The sequence below is a fragment of the Dicentrarchus labrax genome, unplaced genomic scaffold, assembly GCF_905237075.1.
Source record: "Dicentrarchus labrax unplaced genomic scaffold, dlabrax2021, whole genome shotgun sequence".
Taxonomy (NCBI): Eukaryota; Metazoa; Chordata; class Actinopteri; family Moronidae; genus Dicentrarchus; species Dicentrarchus labrax.
The window spans coordinates 33,751,403-33,772,175 of record NW_026136719.1 but is presented as its reverse complement, the minus strand read 5'-3'; the positions used below and the strand labels follow the sequence as shown (position 1 = coordinate 33,772,175).

Sequence of the window (20,773 nt, the reverse complement as noted above, 5' to 3'; positions counted from 1 at the left end):
AATACTACTACTTATAATAATAATAATACAACAATAAAAATAAAGTTGATAAGTGGATCTTGACGTGTTTTTTATTTATGTTATGCATGTCAAAGTAGGTCTACTGTTTCCAAGGTACTTTCATGCTCTGCTTTTAACTGCTTATACTGTTGGGTAGTTCAAATATTATAATATATACAATTATATTTATATTTGATGTAAAATATGAATCTATAATGTTACTTGAGCCATCAAATAAATAGTAGTAGTTGAATCAAACGTAGAATATGTCTCTCTAAAATTCAGAGTGATGTATAGAGTAGCATCAAAAGTGCCACAAAGTTATATTTAAAGGGCCAGTTCACAGTCTGTCTTAATATTTTATAAAATGAATTTAGTTAATAATTATTAAAATTCAGGAAGGTAGGTAGGGCAGTTGGACATGCAGCTCCACACACTTCCTGGTACAGACACTGGCCCCAGGGATATTTAACTGATGGAAATGACTTTCTGCTCCTCCACACCACATGGGACAGAGGGGTTGGTCATCAGGCTGCCTACGCACAGCTGCCTCAGGCTGCCAGAGACAAGCAGGGCGCTGCTGGAAATGGGCTGATGTACCTTTCAGAATTAAGGCATATTTTAATCACACAGGAAAGTAATTGAAAATGAGATGTACACAATAAAAACGTCACAGCTGCTTGTTGGTGGAAGGTAGAGATACCAATTCAAGAACTGATCAAGGACATTATGTACACATTGATGAGCCAGAGTTTGCCAGTATCTCCCTTTTAACGGTAATTCAAACGTATATTACAATGTTCACTTGCCCTACATATGACATAAACAGAAAAGAATTAAACCTGTTGATGTATGTTAGCTGTCTTGAAACAAATATAACATTCCACTGAATAATCTAGCCCTTGATAAATTAAGTATAATACAAACAGAGGTTGTAATGGACTTCTCAGCACAATTTTGGCCTCGGCTGACAGAGCCGATGAAGATAAGAAGACGCTTTGGGTTGGTGGCTTGAAGCTAGTCAATTGTTGAGTCTCATTCCCACCCAAGGCGTTGGTATTTTAAAATCTGGGAATGAGACTCCTCAATCAACTGTCTTTCTTGGCTCTGATTGGTTGTTTTCGTTCAGGCCCGGTGGATTTTAACAAATCCCATTAGGAGCACTGGGAGGAGCCAGAGGAACCTGATTGTTTGACACATTATCTGTCTCATGTTCTACTGCCAGGATATAGTGAAAGTTTCAGCAAATATAACAAACTGTTATTTTTGTCATTTTTAAGTTACCTATTGCAGCTTTAACGTTTATCACATTGGAACAAGGGAGGCAGAGTTGTGTTGACGGAAGACTTTATCATTTTAAAACCTAAAAAAAGAGGGCAGAGTCTGTATGTGTTTTACTTTGAAAGCGATACGCGGAAGTCGTATATATTGTGTCTACATTGACTCTGGTCCCAAGTTGTGTGTCAGGCAGGCAGACAGGCTGTGCGCCGCTCCGAGCCTTGAGACACTTTACCGGAGACAGAAAGTAGCTGCCGGCGTGCAGGTCCGTGTGACAGCTCTGTGGTCTCCGTCGGTCACTTTGTGGACGTTTCCGTGTTGGACTCGGGGTGTGGACTCTGAGGGTAGGTGCTCGGTGGATTATCGGGCTGTATTTGGAGAATACCTGACGTTGCATCCCCATATGAGCGCATAGACCCACCGCCCCCTCAAAAGGTAAGGTGTTTATTTCTCCCCAAACGGACGCTCACATCAGGCTGGAAGCACCGCCATTAACCTGCTGCTGCTGCCGCCCGGTGAGGCGGCTCACTGCCGGACTCAGCCCGTCGGGTCTCGGTGCCGCTGATCCGCATGATGCCATTAACCGCCGTGGAAGCGTCGCTTTACGTTTAGAAACTTAGAAAGTCGCTGTGATCGTCACACACGCTTCGTGGTACACTTGCATACTGGAGCAGGCTCCTTATCATACTCCCTCTCATACTCCTATGATATTCCCAGGGGCTTACTGTGTGACATTGGCAGCTACAATTGAATTTGACTTGACCTGAGGGCCGTAGCTGTCTATTATTTCAATATTCATTAATAACAATTGATCATTTAATCTAAAAAATGTCAAAAATAATTCATAATATCCATCAGAATTACCCATATTTCCAAATTGATGTTTTGAAACAGAAGACATTCAATTTGCAATATTTCGAAGTATTATAATATGAATTTAAATATTATGTAATATTTTGTCTTTTTGTCTTGCAATAATCAAAACAATTTTAGAAAATCAAAGTGCCCCAGACCTTCAGGGTGCTCAGACACTGGCTCATCATGTCTGTGGTAGTTTGATTAATTGCACATTTCTTTGGTAATGCTTTATGCACCACTGCAGCAGATTCTAAACTGAAAAGATATGGATGACATAAAGTTGTGTCTTTATTGTTACATAATCTTGATGTAACAATAATCTTGTAGGAGGCCCCTGAGTTAAAAACTAGTTTTAATGGCGTTTCAAGGGGTGATTTTGTATTGCACTTCTATTTAATAGCCAAACTTGTGAGAGACAGGTTTTGAAGAAAGGTCAAAATGAACGCAGAGACATCCTGACATTTAGGCTCCGTTCACACTGCAAGCCTTAGGGCTCAACTCTGATTTATTGCTCAGATCAGATTTTTCTATTTTTTTTGGCTGGTCACATCATTTCTGATTTCTGATCTGATTTGGACCACATATGGAAGTGGCCTGAATCAGAATTGAAAAGATTCGATTCCATGTGATTTGTGCTTTTCACACTGTCATGAAAAAATCACATCATCACATATCAGCAAAAAAATCTGATCTGGGTCACTTTGGCGCGGCCTTAGTCCCTAGTATGCGTCATCCTCCAAAGATGACTTGGTGGTGGCTTCCACCCCACAAACTGGGGTTGTGGAGTGAAAAACATTGACTTTCTGTCATACACTTGTAGTCTCCAAGCCCAAGCTGTGATAAATCATGACAAATCATGCGTAGATGCAGATTATAAATCCTGATAATGCCTGGTACCACTGTTGTATCCTGTATTATGTTCTGCCTTGCTGAAATTAAGAACTGGCTGTCCAAAACTTTCCTGCAACTCAAGCTACTAACTCATCTGTTAAGGCCAGTGATGTGGCTCTAGATAGGTTAATTTCTTATCTATCCAAGCTCTGTTATACTAAGAGATGCCTCCTCCTTTCTTTTGTGGGATCCCCCAGGGGTCTATTTTGGGTCCCCTTTAATTTAATCTTTACATGCTACCCCTGGGGCAAATCATGCATACACACATGATGCGCAACTCTATGTCTTGCTAAAGCCTGGTACCACAGATGTATCCTGTATTGTGTCCTACCTCACGGAAATTTTCCTGCAGTTGAGTAATTACAATGACCCTTTCTAGCAGTGCACTAGCATTATTAATGATCTCTCATTTAGTCTGGGTGCCTTTTTAATAATGTTAAAGAAGAGGTGTTATCAACGACTCAGAGTTGTCGTTTGATGCTCAGGTGTCTAAATTGGTGCAGTCCTGCTTCATCCAACTGTGGCATTTAACCAAGATCAGGAAAAGTCATTCAGGCTTTTATCTCCTCCAGAGTCGACTATTGCAACACACTTTATTCTGGTATCAGCAGGTGAAACGTGCAAAGACTGCAGTTGATACAAAACGCTGCTGCCAGACTTCTAACACGTCCTATTGACCACATTACACCAATCCCTGTTTGGGATGCCGATAGAACCCGACTGAACATGCACGTGCTGCTAGACCGGCTACCAAAACAAAGAACAGAGAAGCTGGGATTACAGCACACACAGAGTGAGAGTGACATCATTCTCTGCTCAGGATACTCCACTATATCTTTTCATAGCTAATAGTTGTTTGCTAGTATATTGTGTATATGTTTTAAATCTCAGTATATAACCTTAACTTGACATGTTCACTTTCTGTACACAGGTAGGGGCTCACCCAGCTGTAGAGAGACCCTGACCTGGGTAAAAATCCAGACGAAGATGGAGTCATTTATCCTCTGGAAGGCTGTCCTCATCTTCCTCACATTTCCCTCTGCCCAGGTACTGAAAATGGATGGATGGATGGGTGGATGGATGGATGGATGGATGGATGGATGGATTGATTATAATTGGATAGTTGAGATGTGCTTTTACCTTCCTCATGCACAATTTTAGCCCCGCAGTGTGCTTCAAACAGAAACACTATTATGTTTTTGTCCATTCAGTGTAGATTTTAGCTTTTACCACCTGGCTCGCAGTCACGGCAGATCATCCCTTTCACCGGTGAATGAAATGAACACGGACCCAATTAGAGAAACCTTGTCAGGGTTGGCACACTGCACACCCAGCCTCGGACTTGTCACTGCAGCTGCTGTCAGCTCTGTTGCTTAATTTGATCTGACCTGTCCAAATCAAATTGTTTGTACAGGTCAAAAGGCCCCAAGGTGGTGTGGAGAGCCTGTTGGAGCTGGGGTGAATGTCACCTCTTTATATGAAGCGATACAGAGCGCAGGATTTTTCTCGGGCAAATATAGCAGCTACTTAATCCCTGACAACAGGCTGCTGTGGACCTGGTGTTCTCCACCATCAACTCAGCAAAAGGGTCTTTATTTGGAACACGTCTGTTTATATGATGTCAGTGAGAGGGAAAAAAAGCACATTGATGTTTTTAGGCTGGGTTTTATTTTGTTACTCAGTTCAGTTTGGAGAAGCAGAAATATCTGTTCTGTGTTTATTTTCGGGGGCTGGGACTCCAAACCTTGCAGTGTTCACTACTGATTTGCTTGCTGTTCTGGTGACCTGGGAATTTAAGTTTAAAGGTTTGGTCAGGAATTGGAATTGGACTGCTCATGAACACAGCCACACAAATTTCTTCTTTTTTTCACTTTTTATTGTGTGTAGTGTTTCCAAACTGGGCTTAGGTCAGGAGGAATTTTTCTTGTCAGTCCTTTTCATTATTACGCCCTATTGCTTGTAATCACTTTTATCAGTTTCAGCACATAAGACAAGGCAGATTTGTTGGGTGCTACTAAATTAACCTGGCAACAAGACTTATTTATAGTATTTGCTGCTTCCTGTTTGGTGCTGGGGCAAGCACTCCTACTTTCCGATAATATTAAACATGTTTGATTTTAAGGCTGAGAAATTTTATTTTTGATTATTATACTACGTATGAATTGGCCGGTTCTAACTTTTTTTTGTTCAAACTAGCTCAAATATTTCAAAATATCTACATTTTGTTGTCAGAAATTGGGGATGCAAAGTTTCACAGTTGCTCCTTAAAGTTTAATAGTAGGGGGCCAGCTGATGCGTTGCTCCATTGCTTCGGCACCTATGGTAGTAACTACTCATGGTGAATGCAAAACTTCAGGTACAATGATATACACTGTGTAGTGAGTTATAGCCATATTTTATTAGCACATAAAGTCAATGCATTTTGATTTGATTTGTTCAATCTAGCTGGACCTTTTTTATTTATTAATAACAACAAATTCCACTTTCACATCAGATTGCTTAACCAGCGATCAAAGCCTATTTTCTTATTTAGTTTTTATTTATTTTTTACCAGGTACAATGCACATTAATCAATATTGCAGTTTACACTTAAATGTAAATGTGCTGGAGTTTGCTTAATACCGTCAGCTAATTTTAATCCATAGTCCCTGGAAAGGTTATAAAAATGAGTGACTAATGTCATCAGTAAGGTGCTTCCACAAGTTCAACAAAACAATACAATGAAGTATAATACATACATACATTACAAAAGTAACGGAGATTGTGGGGCCAGAGATGAGATGGTAAAATTACTCATGATTGCAATTTTGGTTTGCCTGAAGTCACATCTCAAGTAGTAAGAACCTCTGCCAATCTAGCTTACACAGGTACTATAATGGCAAATGCTTTTTGATTTGACAGTGATGATAGCTAGTGTACGTGCTGTGGACTTGTGGATGGGTGGTACCTAGGGCTGTAACGGTTCTGAAACCGAGACCGAAATCGCGACACAAAAGTCCACGGTCTCGTGTCACGGATCCGAGAGACAGAACCACGACACACTCGCTCCCTGGACTGTTGAGCTCTCGTTAAGACAGTGTAACTGCGGCGGTGGCGGCGGCCCATGGGGTGGTAGCGGTGTACGCCTATATCGTATTTGTATTGACAGTAGGTTATTCTAGGTCATTTTCCACCTTATTTTACTGTTTATTTACTACTTTAATCTGCTCCCTTTCTCTTCTCCCCACACTCACACACAGCACACACACATAGCCTGGACCTCTGGTCACTCACGGCAAACACGTCGTTGTGTAATATCAGATAACATCTCTCTCTTTCTGTTTCTCTACAAAATGGGGAAACGGGGAAAACCGCGGTATGAACCGAACCGAGGCTCAAAAATCGAGGTTACACCGTTACACCCCTAGTAGTACCTATACTGTGATGTTCACCGAAGCACCTGCCCATCATTGCGGCCTCGGACCGTACAGCCCGCAGCTGCTTTTAAAAACACTTGGCTTCTTTGGGGAGCACATTTGCTGGTAGGCCGTTGTCAGGGTGGTTGCCTCGCCAGTAATGTGAAACGGCCTTTAGCATTCAGAAGATTTGTTAAACCACCTGTCGATCTGTTAATACGTTTTACTATGTTTGGGTAGCTCTGGAAAATGTCTACTATAGCTTCAACAAAACGAGAAACAGCGGTGTTTCAGCGGGGAGATTGTAGCTCTGGGCTCTCTCAACTGTTGAGTGGAGCTGTCATTTGCAGCGTGTCAGTGTTGGTGCCAGCATCTACTCAGTGTCTAAATGTGTCTAAATGTTTGCTTGACATGAGCCTGCTTTACAGAGTATTTCTGTCTGTGTGCATTTTAAATGAGCCTGCAGCTCCTCCTCTGTCCTCTGTGTTCTGCATCCTACATGACTCTTACGTGATCCGTGTTGACATGAGCCGTACATGTCAAACCCTTCAGAGGGATAAGAGGGGATAGAAGTTAGCTGAATGAAAAGACAGTGGAGTGAAGGGGTTAGACAGGTGTTTCCACCGAGGCTTTCCACCCTGCCTTCCAATTAGAGTCACACACACGCACACAGGTCTCTGATCTCACTCTAGCCCCATATCTGAGAAAAAGGCTTAATTTGTGTGCTCTATGTGTTCAGTGCATATATGTGTGTGTGGAAGCAGGTGTGTATGTACATTAGTCCCTATAGTTCATATGTGTTTGTGGGATTCTTCCAGTAGTTCCAGTGGGTCCAGTGTGTAACATTTAGGAGGCTCTATGGGCAGTAATGGAATATTATATTCCGAGGTATGTTTTTATTAGTGTATGATCACCTAAGTATCACCTAAGTATAGGAATCGTCTACCATGTTGAACCACCATGTTTCTACAGTAGCCCAGAATGGACAAACCAGGCACAGGCTGTAGATGGGGACGTTTCGCCACTGTAGTTTCTCTTAGAAACTTCCGAGCCCGTTCTCATTCCCAGGTCGTCAAGTACAGTTACTGCTGTTGTTGTGACACACTGCTCCTTAAAGCATAGTGAACTCAAAATCATTTAACATGTAAATGTCAAACGTGTAATGTCCGTGAGGTGTGTGCTTGTTTTTTGCTTCTTTAACCAGTTCTTTTGGCAAGGATTAGATATGATCATTGGATTTGACTCAACTCACCGTTTTTTGGGCATTTTGTCTGTTGGTTGGACATAGATTCTGTGAGACGCTCACCCTGGCAACAACAATAACAATGTGAGCGCGCCTCAGTGAAGGAAAAAGAAAAAAACATTGGCAAGTCTATTCTGCTTGCTGATGGAGAGCAGGATGGAGGATCAGATTCCAGTGGACCATGGGAGACTAGGGCTGTGTATTGACAAGAATCTGGCATTACGATACGTGTCATGATTCAGTATATTGTGATATACTGAATTGTAACCCCTGGGTCGTCATACATTATACAGGTTTTACGATACAATATATTATGATACTCTAAGCAAGGCGATATATTGTGATTTAATAAAACAAATCTAATTTTAGGAAAACTGTCATGGTATAAAGAACACACCACCATATGAATAAATCTGAGTTAAAAAAAGTTGACTTTTTAATGCAGCCAGAACAGTGGGATCTGCCTTTGTATTCATCCCGATCTCTGTGACATCCAACATCATAGCCCTCAGGTTACATTTACAACACTGCTATCTATTGGTTGGGGGTTTAAACGCAAAAATCCAGCAATATCACAAAATGAAATGCCGCAATATGATATTTTTCAATATTTACTAACCTACAGGACACTAAGGCATCCTCATTTCTAACTGGGACATTGCTCACCCACCAGCTGCCAAATCTAGACGTCCAAGCCCTTTTCTGTTTTCTGTGTGGACAGGGATGTAACGATACATATGAATACAATACACAATACCGTGTTTTTTCCATGGTGAATGATATTGGATGTTGAACAAGCAAAGTCAAAAGTAGATGACTCATGATTGATTTTTAGCATAGGAGTCTAGTGGGTCCTAGGGTGGTGGAGTGTGTCTCATAATGAAAAACAATTGGTGTGATCCCAGCATCCGACGATCTCATACCATCCATTCTGCCTTCCCCGGGAGTTTGGTCTTAATCTCCGTAGTGCGAATACCACCAGAGGCAGATGCTGACACAGCATAGATATAGCTGCATGGTGTTCTGTGCCTGTGTGATACTGGATTAATTTAGGGATGGGAACTGATAAAATTTTATTGATACCAATACCATTGTCGAATTCAGCTTATCGATCCAATTCTTTATTAATTTCCCTTGTGGATACCTGATAATTTCCTGTGTGAGGAAAAAAAAGTAGGCATATACAGATTTCCACATCAACGCAAGTGTTTTACATACCTGATTCTGAACACAGTGTAGAAACAGTATTGATAAAGTATTGATAAAGGAAATTATGAGCTTGGAGGCACACAATTTTGTTGGCTTGGACAATGTGGAACTGGTTCTCAACTAGAGATGGGCGATTGGACAAATATATCGGCTGATGTCGATTGGCTAGGTCCATGTTTTGTTTTTTTAGCCAATTTTTGTCATTTTATTTTGCTTATTTAATGTTCTGTCTCCGAAGAATGAGGGACAGATGTTCAGTGGCGCAGTACACACACTGAGATGAAGAACGAGGGAGAGAAAAAACAGCTGAAGAGCCAGAGTATTTTCACATCTAACTGCGGTGAATTAAAGGTTTATTTCAACTAGTGCTGGCGCAGCACACTCGCATGTGTGAATACATCGGTAACCGATGGTGCTGGTTGGAAAATTTTAACATATCGCCCAACCCTATTCTCAACTGGTTCTTGATTCCCTTCCCTAGATCAGGTACCTGGATGCTGCCCTTATCCTGATTTGGATTCGGATTTTGGCAAGGCGCACCATAAAATGTTCTACTTCTATCAGCCAAACATCTATCAACACATCATTTGTCCCACCAGAAGGGTAGGACTTTGACCGTTGTTATTCTCCGTTCACTGTATACACTACAAGGCTAATTCTCTTCCACCATTTGGCAAGTCATACCACTGCCGCCATCTTCCTCGTCCCAAAATATCAACTACTGGTATGGGAAGCTGTAGTGAGAAGACAGGTCAGATGTGTTCTAATCAATCTCTGACAACATCAGTGAATTTATGGAAGTAGTGACGAGCTTCATAACAATGCTGGCCAATGTTATCATCCCCACAGTGAAAGTTCAGTCATTACGGAACCATAAACCATAGGTTGATGGATTTATCTGTGCTGCTTGGGGCTGGCATGCTGCTGCTAGTGGCTCAGTGCTGTTGCTTTTTCAGATGTGGAGGAAAGAAAGAAAGCGTGAATACTCATGTAGGATCATTTCTGCCTGATTGTGTCAGCACATTATCCTAATTAATTTGTTCCCTTGCTGACTATGTCCCCAGTCCAACTGATTTTTATTATGAAGCTATTACACCATCTCCTTTTTAATCTAATTTATTTATAAAGTTGGATTGACGTATGAGGTCCACAGATGCAGAGTTTCTACAAAAGGTGCATTCAGTGAAAGACAATCCACAGAACATGCAGTTATTGGAAATGAATGCTCGGTGCTGTTGAATCCATGGGAGAAAGATGGTGAGGTGTATTATTTGGTATACACTGCTGTCTGTCAATCACAGTGTCTTTTTTTTGTAAGCGCAACTGGATGTCACCAAAGTAAGACATTTTCCAAATTTACATATCGGGTCTTTAAATGAAAACTTTGTGTTGGCACTATCTTCATCAACCTTTTAAAGGACCAGTGTGTAGGACTTTATGGCGTTAAGTGGTGAAGTTGCTGATATTTCAATTATTTGAATACAGCTCAACCTTCAAAGTAGGATAAACTGTGCTGGATGCAAACTCGCGAAAACACGAAAGGCCCTTTCTAGAGTGTTGTGTTTGGTTTGTCCATTCTGGGTTACTGTAGAAACATGGCGATTCAACAGGGTGGACATGGAGGACCCACTCCCTCTGTGGACAAAAATGGCTTATCCTAAGGTAACAAAAACCAACAATTCTTATATTCAGGTTATTGAACACGATAATGAAAACATACCTATGAATATTATATTCCATTTCTGCCAATAGATCCTCTTAAACCTTACACACTGGACCTTTTAATTATACATTTAGAATTAACTAGTAGTCTTGCCAAAAAACAACTACCTTTCACTCATGAAAGGCCCATGGAGATGAAGTAAATATGTGTGAAACTTTCATTTGAACATTAGAACATTTGACATATATTTGTCAGTGTTGGCCTGTTGAGGGAACAGAGTACCAATAGAGTCCAAATGGGGGCATGCTATCATATTAGCTATGTTACACCATTACATTTTATATAACCTTGAGTATATATTGCTGTGATGTAGCCCAGAAGGGACAAACCTGGCTCAAGATAGGGGCATTTGAGTTTTTTATGCATTTTGCAGTCAGCGTTGTTTACCCTTAACGCTTGGAAGGGGAGGGTCAAGCGAGGGAGTTGCAATCTGCAACGTCACCACTAGATGCCCCTCAATCCCACATACTGGTTCTTTAAATTCAATATTTGAATTTATTATTTGGTAACTTGGCTGTGAACACAGCATTACTAATTTTGAAGTGCTGCTGGAAATAAAGTTGATGAAAGCAGCAAGAATCAGCCAAATTACTAAAGGTTTCGATTATAAAGCCAAAACGGTGAGCTGAAAGGTGCCAAATCATCTGCAGAGTTTGGTGATAATTTTGTTTGGGTCTGTCACTAGAAGCGTGAATTTTCACATCACATTTTCACTGTTTATGCAACAATATTTATTTGTACAGCTTCAAATGTCCCTCTTGTTACCGACCGAAGGTGAAAGTAGTCACTGTGTCACCAGAAATGCAGCACTGCTTGTTTTGTGAGGACACAGGAATGAATTTACTTGCTATGACACTGAACTTTGAATGTAGATGAGGTTGCATCAACAGAGCCATGCACTTATTTGAAAGTAAAATGTCGCAGTCACACAGAAACTGCCCCCTAACATCTAATATCACGATAAAAGCTGCTGTTTTTCATCGTGTTTCCATGAAACCCATTCATGTTTGTCATTAAAGATGACATATGAGTTCCAGTGGAAGTCTTAGCTAATAATGATCACAGATATTTTTTTGTAAACCGTTTGTGACAGCAGATGAGAAAAAATAAATAGCATCGCATTGCTGTCAGTCATAACAGCTGAGCGAACCTTGGTCAGGACCTTATCAACTTTATGACCCGACCTACTAGTCATGAACCGCCTCTGATAGGCTTACCTAAAATTTTTCACTCCCTATGAAAATAGCAGAGTACTTTATAAGGGCTGTGGTGTGTTTGGTGCATGTGCAGTGCAGAGACAGTGCAGCTGAGCCCAGCAGAGGCAGGTGTTCTGACTGTCAGAGTGGAGTCAAACCACGAACGTAACAGTGAACATTCAGTTTGACGGAAAATAAATGCTCCTCAGTTGTCGAGCAGAGTTTCGAAGTTTTGTTTACAGTACCAGCAGTTGAATATAGTGATGCTGGCCCTGAAGTTAACTATGACTTTGCCCTGGAGCTGTGAAGCAATGGTCCCCTGTGCTGCTTTGTGACAGATATTTAAATCAGAGGCATGATTTTCAGTTTATGGTTTAGTACAAAGAATTAATGAGATCTCCACCTCAAGGCCAGAGAACTGTGTGCACAGATGTATTTAACATCATTACAGAAGTGTTTGGTGCTAGGCAGGTAGCTATAAATCTGTGGATCCATATCTGGTTTGGTGAAGATAGAAAATGTTCTCTTATATCTAGCTGAATTCATCGACTAGACTTTGCGGTAAATTGAGAAGTGAAGGAATGTTGTGGGTACAGTGGACAAAAGGGGGGCGATTGGGTGCTGATCAGATGTGGGTGGTGGTGGTGGAGGTTTAGTGTGCACGCTTGGCTAGTTGCGTGGATTATCACAAGCAGATGTGGGATCAGAATCACGCCTGATTGCCTTTTATTGTCCGGGTGTTTTTCCAGGCGTGCTGCAAGATTTAGAGCTTGGTTTTCCTTGACCTCGGCTGTTCTTTTCTTTTTCAAACTTTTTCCCAGATTTGACCCAACATACCCCCTCTTTTTGTCATTGTTATTTTACAACCCTTTTGTGACTAAAAATAAAACGTTTTTTTTCTATTATCGCATAAAACAGAAGGGGGGCAAAACAATGAGGGATGAGGGAATGGTAGAGGTAAAAGAAAAAATAAATATCAGGAAGGAGTAGTGACAAAGTGAGAGCTGCTTCCTGTTGGCCTGGTCTTCCTGGTGCCAGCCTCTTCCTGTCATCCCTCAGCCCCGCTGCAGTGACAGCTGTTCAAACACAACCCATCTAGTAGCCTACCAGCTCAGCCTTTTCCCGTCTCACCCACCCCGCAGGCCCAGCATCCCCACCCCGATTCCCTCACCAGCACCAGCTTCCTCTCCCCCCGTCCTCACAAACAACAACCGGATGAAATAACCAAGCTTTCTACTTTCACCTTCCTCTGAAAACAGCATTGTCTGTGATGCCAACGAGCTATGAGGTATGGCTTCGAGGAATGCGGTTTGCTATTGCCATTGTGTGTAGAAATGATGACAGAGGTGGAGGAACTGCAGAGCTCAGCCAGGGACTAGAAGGAAAAGGGCACATAGAGAAAGAGCATGCCTCCAGACCAAGAAAAGCTATTTTCTGGTGCGGTGTTTTTTAAAGATTAATTTACATGGTTATAATGAGTACTTTAAATTCATCTAAATCCACTACTTTTTAACAGTTTTGCAATGCAATCAATTAAGCTGCTTCATCAAAAGTGGTCGTTGGATAGCTGGAACTCTGAAGCTCAGTATTTTCATTTTAAATTCAACTATATCTGTCACTTTAGATGTCTACAAACACAAAATGCAAGATGAACATGTTTGCCTTCCATAGCCGTCGATCAACACATTGTATGAACTAGTTCTTTTCTAGAACTAGAATAACTCAGCCTTTACTCATTATTTATCTACCAAGTTATTACATTACTCTACTAATGAGTTAATTCTAGTAAGATCATTGTTTGAAACTTGACCTCACTGTGCAAGTGAGCTATTGTGACCTCTAGGATAATCACAGCCTCAAGAAACTGATGAAACTGTACAACCACAATGGACAGAGGGCATCCAGAGGATGGATGGCTTTCCTAGCTATATTGCCACTGATTTCTCATCCTAATTTAGTTGTACAAAGACTAGGCTAGACTCATTCCGCCACACTGCTTATGGCCCATGACATAGCCACATCCCAATCAACTCTATAGCTGCCCTATTCTGGCCCTATTCTGGCCCTATGTTGGACCAGACAGGTTTCAGCACTCTTTTTTTGGTTTGTCTGTTTTTAGAAATGGTGTTTCTGTGTTCTACGTTTGTACTGAATTTCCTCATTTAATTATTTTTCTACACATTACTACACATGCAGTGCTGACAAGGGAGGAGAGTCAGAGACAGTTGGCTGAGATATGGCTATGTCATGGGCCATAAGTGGCTACCAGATCTGGACCACCTGTGGACCGTAATTCATTACTGTATTTGTGCTGAATGTAAGAGGGCAGTGTGGCCCGTCATTGGGTCTGATCAGTTTAGTGGCCAAAATTACAAAAATAATACCAAAGCTGTAATAAACTTGAATTATCCTCTAGTTTAACAATTGGATTTCTGCAAAGGATGATGGGAGTTGAAGGATTTTAACGTTTATCACAGACCTCTCTACTGTTGAAGACAGCAAACAGGTCGTCATTTTTTGTCCAGAAAATGTGTGATAACCTCTTGCTACCTACTCTGCTTCACAGCCCACAGTGAATGGAGTGAGGGAGAAGGAAAATAGATTCAACCATCTGAAAACAGATGGGCAGTAAAAGAATAGGGATTCTGTGTTTAACAGCCAAATCAGTCACGTTGGAGTTATTTCTGAATTATACAGTAAACCCAGGTGGCGTTATAGCTGCTGGTGTGCCAGGAATCTCAAAGCAAAGGCTAATGAGAACAAAACTGTCTGTAATCCCAGTCTGTTGAGATGGCTCTTATCATGGGTGTACATCAGAGTACATGGCACTGCATGAGCGGGGCCCCTTCAACAACTCTGAGCGAGTCTCATGTGCACAGATTGTATTTTTTTCATATTGTTGTTGGGGATCTTTCATTCCCCTCTGGTGTGAAAAAACGAAGCGGCAGGCGCCACTGCCTGTGCTTTGGTTGATTTTCCAGTGAACTTTGACAAATTTGAGTCCATTAGACCTTAACCGGCAGTAGCGCCAAACCCAGGAACAGGCTTTCAGTGTCAGTCATCCCACTCCCTGGTCCCCCACACTCTCAGAGGCAGCTCTGCTCAAAGGAAAACCAAACCCAGAAGACGAACGATTAAGATATCCATCTGGAATAATGTAATTTTGGCCATGTGGCCTGCTGAGTAGACCCAACCTGCTGCTGTTATCAGCGTTGTCATTATTTATTCGCAGCTTGGTCCATGTTTATTATTCAGTTGTGGATCCATTACAGCTGGAATGTGGTTATCTTTTCATGTCTTTCTGGTAGATTGGAGTTCTGGGGTTTATTATTATTTGAGCCCTGCTCATCACCTCTTTCCTCTCTCTTTTCTCTCCTTCCTTCCTGGCTGGGAACAAGCGCTGGTTCATGGGTGGCTTTATTATGTTTCATTCTGTTCTTTACCTTTGCCATTAACTTGTTAACCTGTAATGGCTCCTGACCACTCTCTGCTTCGCCACCTTGGATTTATACCTCCTAAAGGACCAACTAGTAAGCAGCTGCTTGTAATTTCGGTGTTGCAGATAAAGGTTTAAATCAGTGGTACGCATAAATGTGTTTTAATAAGAAAGGGAGGCTCTGGAGAGCAGCAAAATAAGGTTTAATGAAATACACATGGAAAAAGCAGAGCCTGGCCAGACTCTTTCTTCCTTCCTTCCTACTGGATTTTGGATTTTTACACTTACTTGGCAATTTGTTAACTATAAATGCAAATTTTGGTTTATATACTTAGTTTAGTTGTAGTCGTTATGTGCATCTTCCTGCACATTTGTTGCTGGCACTGTGTCCAAGCACATTGAGAGGTCCTGAAAACCAGTCAGATTGCTTGTAGGTTTACTTGGCCAATAAAGATCCTTAATCTGATTAAGGCTGACACAATAGTTGCATGGGCAATATAATGATATATACCATCAATAGAGTCAATATAAATCAGTCTACTTGGATTTATCTGACAATAGCTATCCCTTTTAAAATCTCTGGTTCTATTAGGTTTTGGCCAATGTTGTAAATCAATGAGCAGGACTACTCCATAGCTATACTGGATCTATGTATCATTCTTGTATTAATGTGAAGTAATTTGATTAGCTCCATATTTGTTTTTGGCTACTTCTCTTTCCACTGTTGAATACCCCAGGTGGTATCATAATGTCACCCATTGGTTTGTGAAGTATCCTTTTGGAGCCTCGAGTTCAGCAATATGGCCGTCACCATGTTGGCTTTTTGGAGCCAGTGGAGGTGACGTACTCTCATTGGCTGAGTTTAATTTCGACTCGTCTGTAAAAGGAAACAATGGCGGCTTGTCTGGTCACACACAGTCTCGTATTCCAGATAGACCGTATACTAAAAGTGACGGAATGTTGATTCACATTTGATCAGCACTGCCTAGTCTGACAGTTTGATCTGAGTTTGGTGCGTTGAGCTGGACGGACTCACTGAGAATGAGCTGTCAAGCACAAGGTAGCCACGCCCTTAAGCATACCCTGCTTTATGGTCTATGTTACTCTAAATGGGACCATCATTTACTAAATAAAAACCATGCTGTATAGTAGAAGACTGAAACTAGAGATTGAAACCATAAACTCATTAGGAAACTGTTTACTGAGCTCATAAATCAACTGAGAAGTTAGCTCATTTCTCCATAAGACTCAATATTATCAGACTTCTTTTTTTGCAGCCAATGGAGCTCCCCCTGCTGGTCATTAGAAAGAATGCATATTTAAGACACTTCTGCATTGGCTTATATACTGTAAAAGGTCTTAACCATATTCACGGATATCATTATTCATACCTATATGTGGTTGAACTTATTTAGGCTGACCTACACTAATTATAAGTAAGAGGAGCTGTGCTGTGAATTTAGTGAGGTCAGTGGACTCCATGTACCAACAACGATATGTTATTTATTGATAATTATTGCTCAAGTACCCCAAATTTTGAGGCCATCCATTTCCTCAAAGATCCAGTTTGTAGCTCTCCGGCTCTGCAACTCTCACACACACACACACACATACAGTACACGCACACATGCACAGATCCACCTTCAGCCCAGGTTCAGTGTCTCTGGTATTTCAGCAAAAGGTGAGGAGTGAAAAGATCACTGTATGTCTCCACACACCACACAAACTGCAGTGAGCTAGGCCGTCATCGGTCACCTCTTCACCCCCCACAGCCACAGCATACATGCTTCATGTGTGTCTGTGTGTGTGTGTGTCTGTGTGTCTGTGTGTCTGTGTGTCTGTGTGTGTGTGTGTGTGTGTGTGGATAGAGAGTGGGCTGAAAAGCTCATTCATGCACATGGACAGTGCGGCCATTCACTCCAAGCCGCCAGCCCTGTTTCTCCTCTCCTCTGGGGCTCTGCCAATCAGCGGGTTTGAATCTCTCCTCTTCCTCATCCTCTCATTTTTCTCTTTATATTCTCTCTTTTCTTCAGTCTTGTTATTTTTTAGAGACTTCATTGCCCACTTTTCCCTCAGCTGTGTTTGTTGTCTGTGAGCAGCAGTAAAAGCTCTCTGGCCCTCCCTCATAAAGACCTCCTCAGACCTCTATAACGACATTCGATGGGTGACGCACTATTAAACCTGCTCCCTCTCATCACATCTGTCCATCAGTGACAGGAAGAGGTGAGTAATGGACTGGAATGTTACTCTGAGCTGCCTGAGAGCCTACTTGATTTATGACGGCGTGAAACTATGTGGAGGACGGTTCAGAACAGTGTCACAGATATCATAGAGCCGTGCCCATTGGAATCAAGTAGGGGTGTAACAGATCACAAAACTCGCAGTTCAGAGTAGGCATGGGACGATTTAAAATATAATAACATTATTATAATAATAATAACTGTGATACCTAATATTATGATGATTGTCATGAAAATATACTGAATCACTTTACTTTTTGTTAAGAAACACATTTATTGCATCACAGATAGACACCTCATGTCTTGATCGTGCTTAATGTCGGAATCTATACTATTTCCACACATCCGATTTAACTTTGTTTTGTGGGGGATACAACGTGCAAGCGGAGCATTCAGCCATGGTGACTGGATTGGGATTTTGGAGTAACTTTGTCCCCTTGTTCAAAATAAATCAGGAAATCAATATAGGACTGTATGCTGGTCAGCTAGACAGCTTTTTCAAGTCAAGCCTTGTGAGGATATTCACGATTATCCCAATAATGAAAATTCAACATGGTACATTTATTTTATTTTTTTTACTTGAAATGCGCTAATATCATATTTCATCCCATCCCTAGAGTGTATCTCGGTTTAAGAGTCACCGGATCAGCAAAAATAACTCCAACAACAACAAAAAAATGTATTAGCGTAAAAATTTATTTATAAATAAGCTCTGATGTCACCACCATAGTAATGGTATATATAATGCTAATAATAACAGTTATAATAATAGTTAGCTATACTACTACTACTACTACCACTACCACTACTACTACTACTACTACTACTACTACTACTAATAATAATAATAATAATAATAATAATAATAATTATAATAATACACTAAATAATAATACAGTATGTACAGTATGGTAAACATTATATGTATGTATGTATGTATGTATGTATGTATGTATGACCCTCCTGTTCCTAACGATGAACTACAATGTAGTAGTGCTCTTTATGAATCAGTAGAGTCTGGTAGCTCACCTGGCAGAGCTGGCGCCTCATTTACCAAGGTTGAGTCCTTGCTCAGCAGCCATGGGTTCCAGTCTGACCTGTGGCCCTCTGCTGCGTGTCATCCCCTCTCTCTCCCCTTTCCTGTCACTCTTCAATATCAATAAAAAAGGCAATTACCATTTTGCATCTTAAAAGTCCAGTGTGTAGGATTTAGTGGCATCTAGCAGTATAGTTGCTTCACCCTCCTCCAGGGACCATGAAACGCCCCCAAAAATGCGAACTGGTGAGCGTGGCTGTGTGTCGAAGGGAAGGCAGCAGATGTTTTTGGAAGTTGCATGTTGTTGGGATACAGATTTCTTACTGGAAATAACAAATTTTGCAATAATTCAAAGAATTATAGTCACATACATTTTTTAAATTGTTTTATACAAGTTATTGTTGGACACATGAAGTATTCATGTTGATTTTTGTTGGTGCCTTAATGCTGTAATGTAACATTCTCTCACATGTATCTCTAACAAATGCATGTATGTTAAGTGCTAAATGCTGCTCAAGAGCAGCAAAATACTACAGAAACCCTCAGTCATGGCATCCTGATGGCTTCCGTGCAGTTGAACGAGTCCTTGCTTTCATTCGTCTCATCGCTGTGACTGTGGGTCCCACAGGAGCCTAAAGCTGCATTAAACTGCTCTGTATTCAGTTAAACCACTCAGCATTCTTGTGACCTGCAGTGTCAGTCTGATAAGATGTTCCGGAAGGTTTGGCTATAGCTTAAAGTGGATCACAATGAGCAGAGTGAGGGCCAACTTGGCCTCGATTAATCGTACGTTTCTCTGGCACCCGCTCTCCTCTGTGTTCTATTTATGGGACTCTCTAGGGTTTTCATATCTTCAAGTATGTCTTAATTAGCTGAAGAGGCAAGCTGTGTTATCTTACATTTAAAGTGTTAGACATGATGTAGACACAATGAAAGACTGAAACAAAACCACCTGCACACATATTAAGTCCTAACAAAGCCAGAATTTATGTTTTTATCACGTATGTCTTGTACTATACGTCAGCAACAATGACAAATAAAAACATTTTTAGGTATTTTTGGAAAATTTGAATGGTATTTTAGAGTTCACAGAGTTTCCTGATGGATGGATAGCTTTAACTACATGCTAAAGTAGTGTATTCCCTGTCAAACTGGCACCGTTGTTCTTGGAGATTGTCTTCCGTCCCGGGTCCGTCCAGGTGTGTTTACTGTGTTCGACATAGAAGTGGGGGCATAATGCACAGCAAGCAAGCGTCCGGATATTGCATTGTGCAACATCAGATGCTCTATGTCTACATGGACTTTAAATATGCACTTTTGTTACACCTTGTGAACAAACTACGTACCAACGTATCAGCTGTGTGCTGCAGCTCGAGATTGGACTGAAGATGTAATAATTTAAGTAAAAGATGAATGAGTACTTGCTATCTTCCTACTTTTGTACTTTTTAATCAGGATCCGGTTTAACATTATGATATTTAGGTGTTTCTTTACGAAAAATGACAAACAATATGGCCAACAGCAAGTAGGGTCTTATTGTCATTTACCTTCATATAGCCTAGGGATGCACAATACTTATTAGAACAGATAAATTACAGCCTATAAATTATTGGTTGATATTAATAATGATTTACTTGGAAGTGTTTTGCAAAATTTGATTTGATAGACTGTATGTTCTTTAAAAATTGTAATGGAATTTTTTAAGGACCTACATGACCCTTTGACCTAGTCATTGTACATCGCACATCATTGAACATCCAAGGACATGATAAGACCCATCGTTTCACTACACTACCTGTTTGTTGCCCCAGAACTCAGGAATGTGTAGCTGTGTTAGAGGGAGTCTCTTTGAGTTGTCACTCATTCGAGCCTTTACCTACTTCCATATGTGAAGTCCTTCCATCGATTACTGAATAAACTTTATAGAAGGACAAGATCATATAATGAACTTTACTCGAAAAAGTAAATAAATATTTAAAGAGTTTCTTGAGCTGCTGTTGTTTGTTGTTGTTGTTGCTAACAATTGTGATGTCAGTTAGATTTGGTTAGAACAGAGCTATGAACCATTAAATCATCCATATTTGCTTTTCTTACCCTCAGGTGTGTAAAATAAAACGTGAAATTATCGGTTATCTTATTGGTATCAGCCATAAGAAGCAGGTAATTATTGGTTATGGCATTGGCTGAAAAAAAACAATCCATATCTTACATCCCAAATATAGACTCACAACTCTCTAAACACTTCTCTGTCGAGACTGAGGACATTCT

General features: G+C 40.9%; 1 protein-coding gene across 4 annotated transcripts in view; it reads left to right on the top strand.

The window, feature by feature from the left end:
• The first annotated feature begins 1,451 nt into the window (after positions 1-1,451).
• adamtsl3 (ADAMTS-like 3) overlaps positions 1,452-20,773 on the top strand; it is a 246,885-nt gene continuing 227,563 nt past the window's right edge. For 3 of the 4 annotated variants that reach the window (XM_051379967.1, XM_051379969.1, XM_051379970.1), the window contains exons 1-2: positions 1,452-1,713; positions 3,959-4,074. In XM_051379967.1, the coding sequence (XP_051235927.1) occupies positions 4,015-4,074 (60 nt within the window). In that variant the 5' untranslated portion in view covers positions 1,452-1,713; positions 3,959-4,014. The remainder of the gene's footprint in view (positions 1,714-3,958; positions 4,075-20,773) is intronic. The other variant, XM_051379968.1, reaches the window with a different exon arrangement.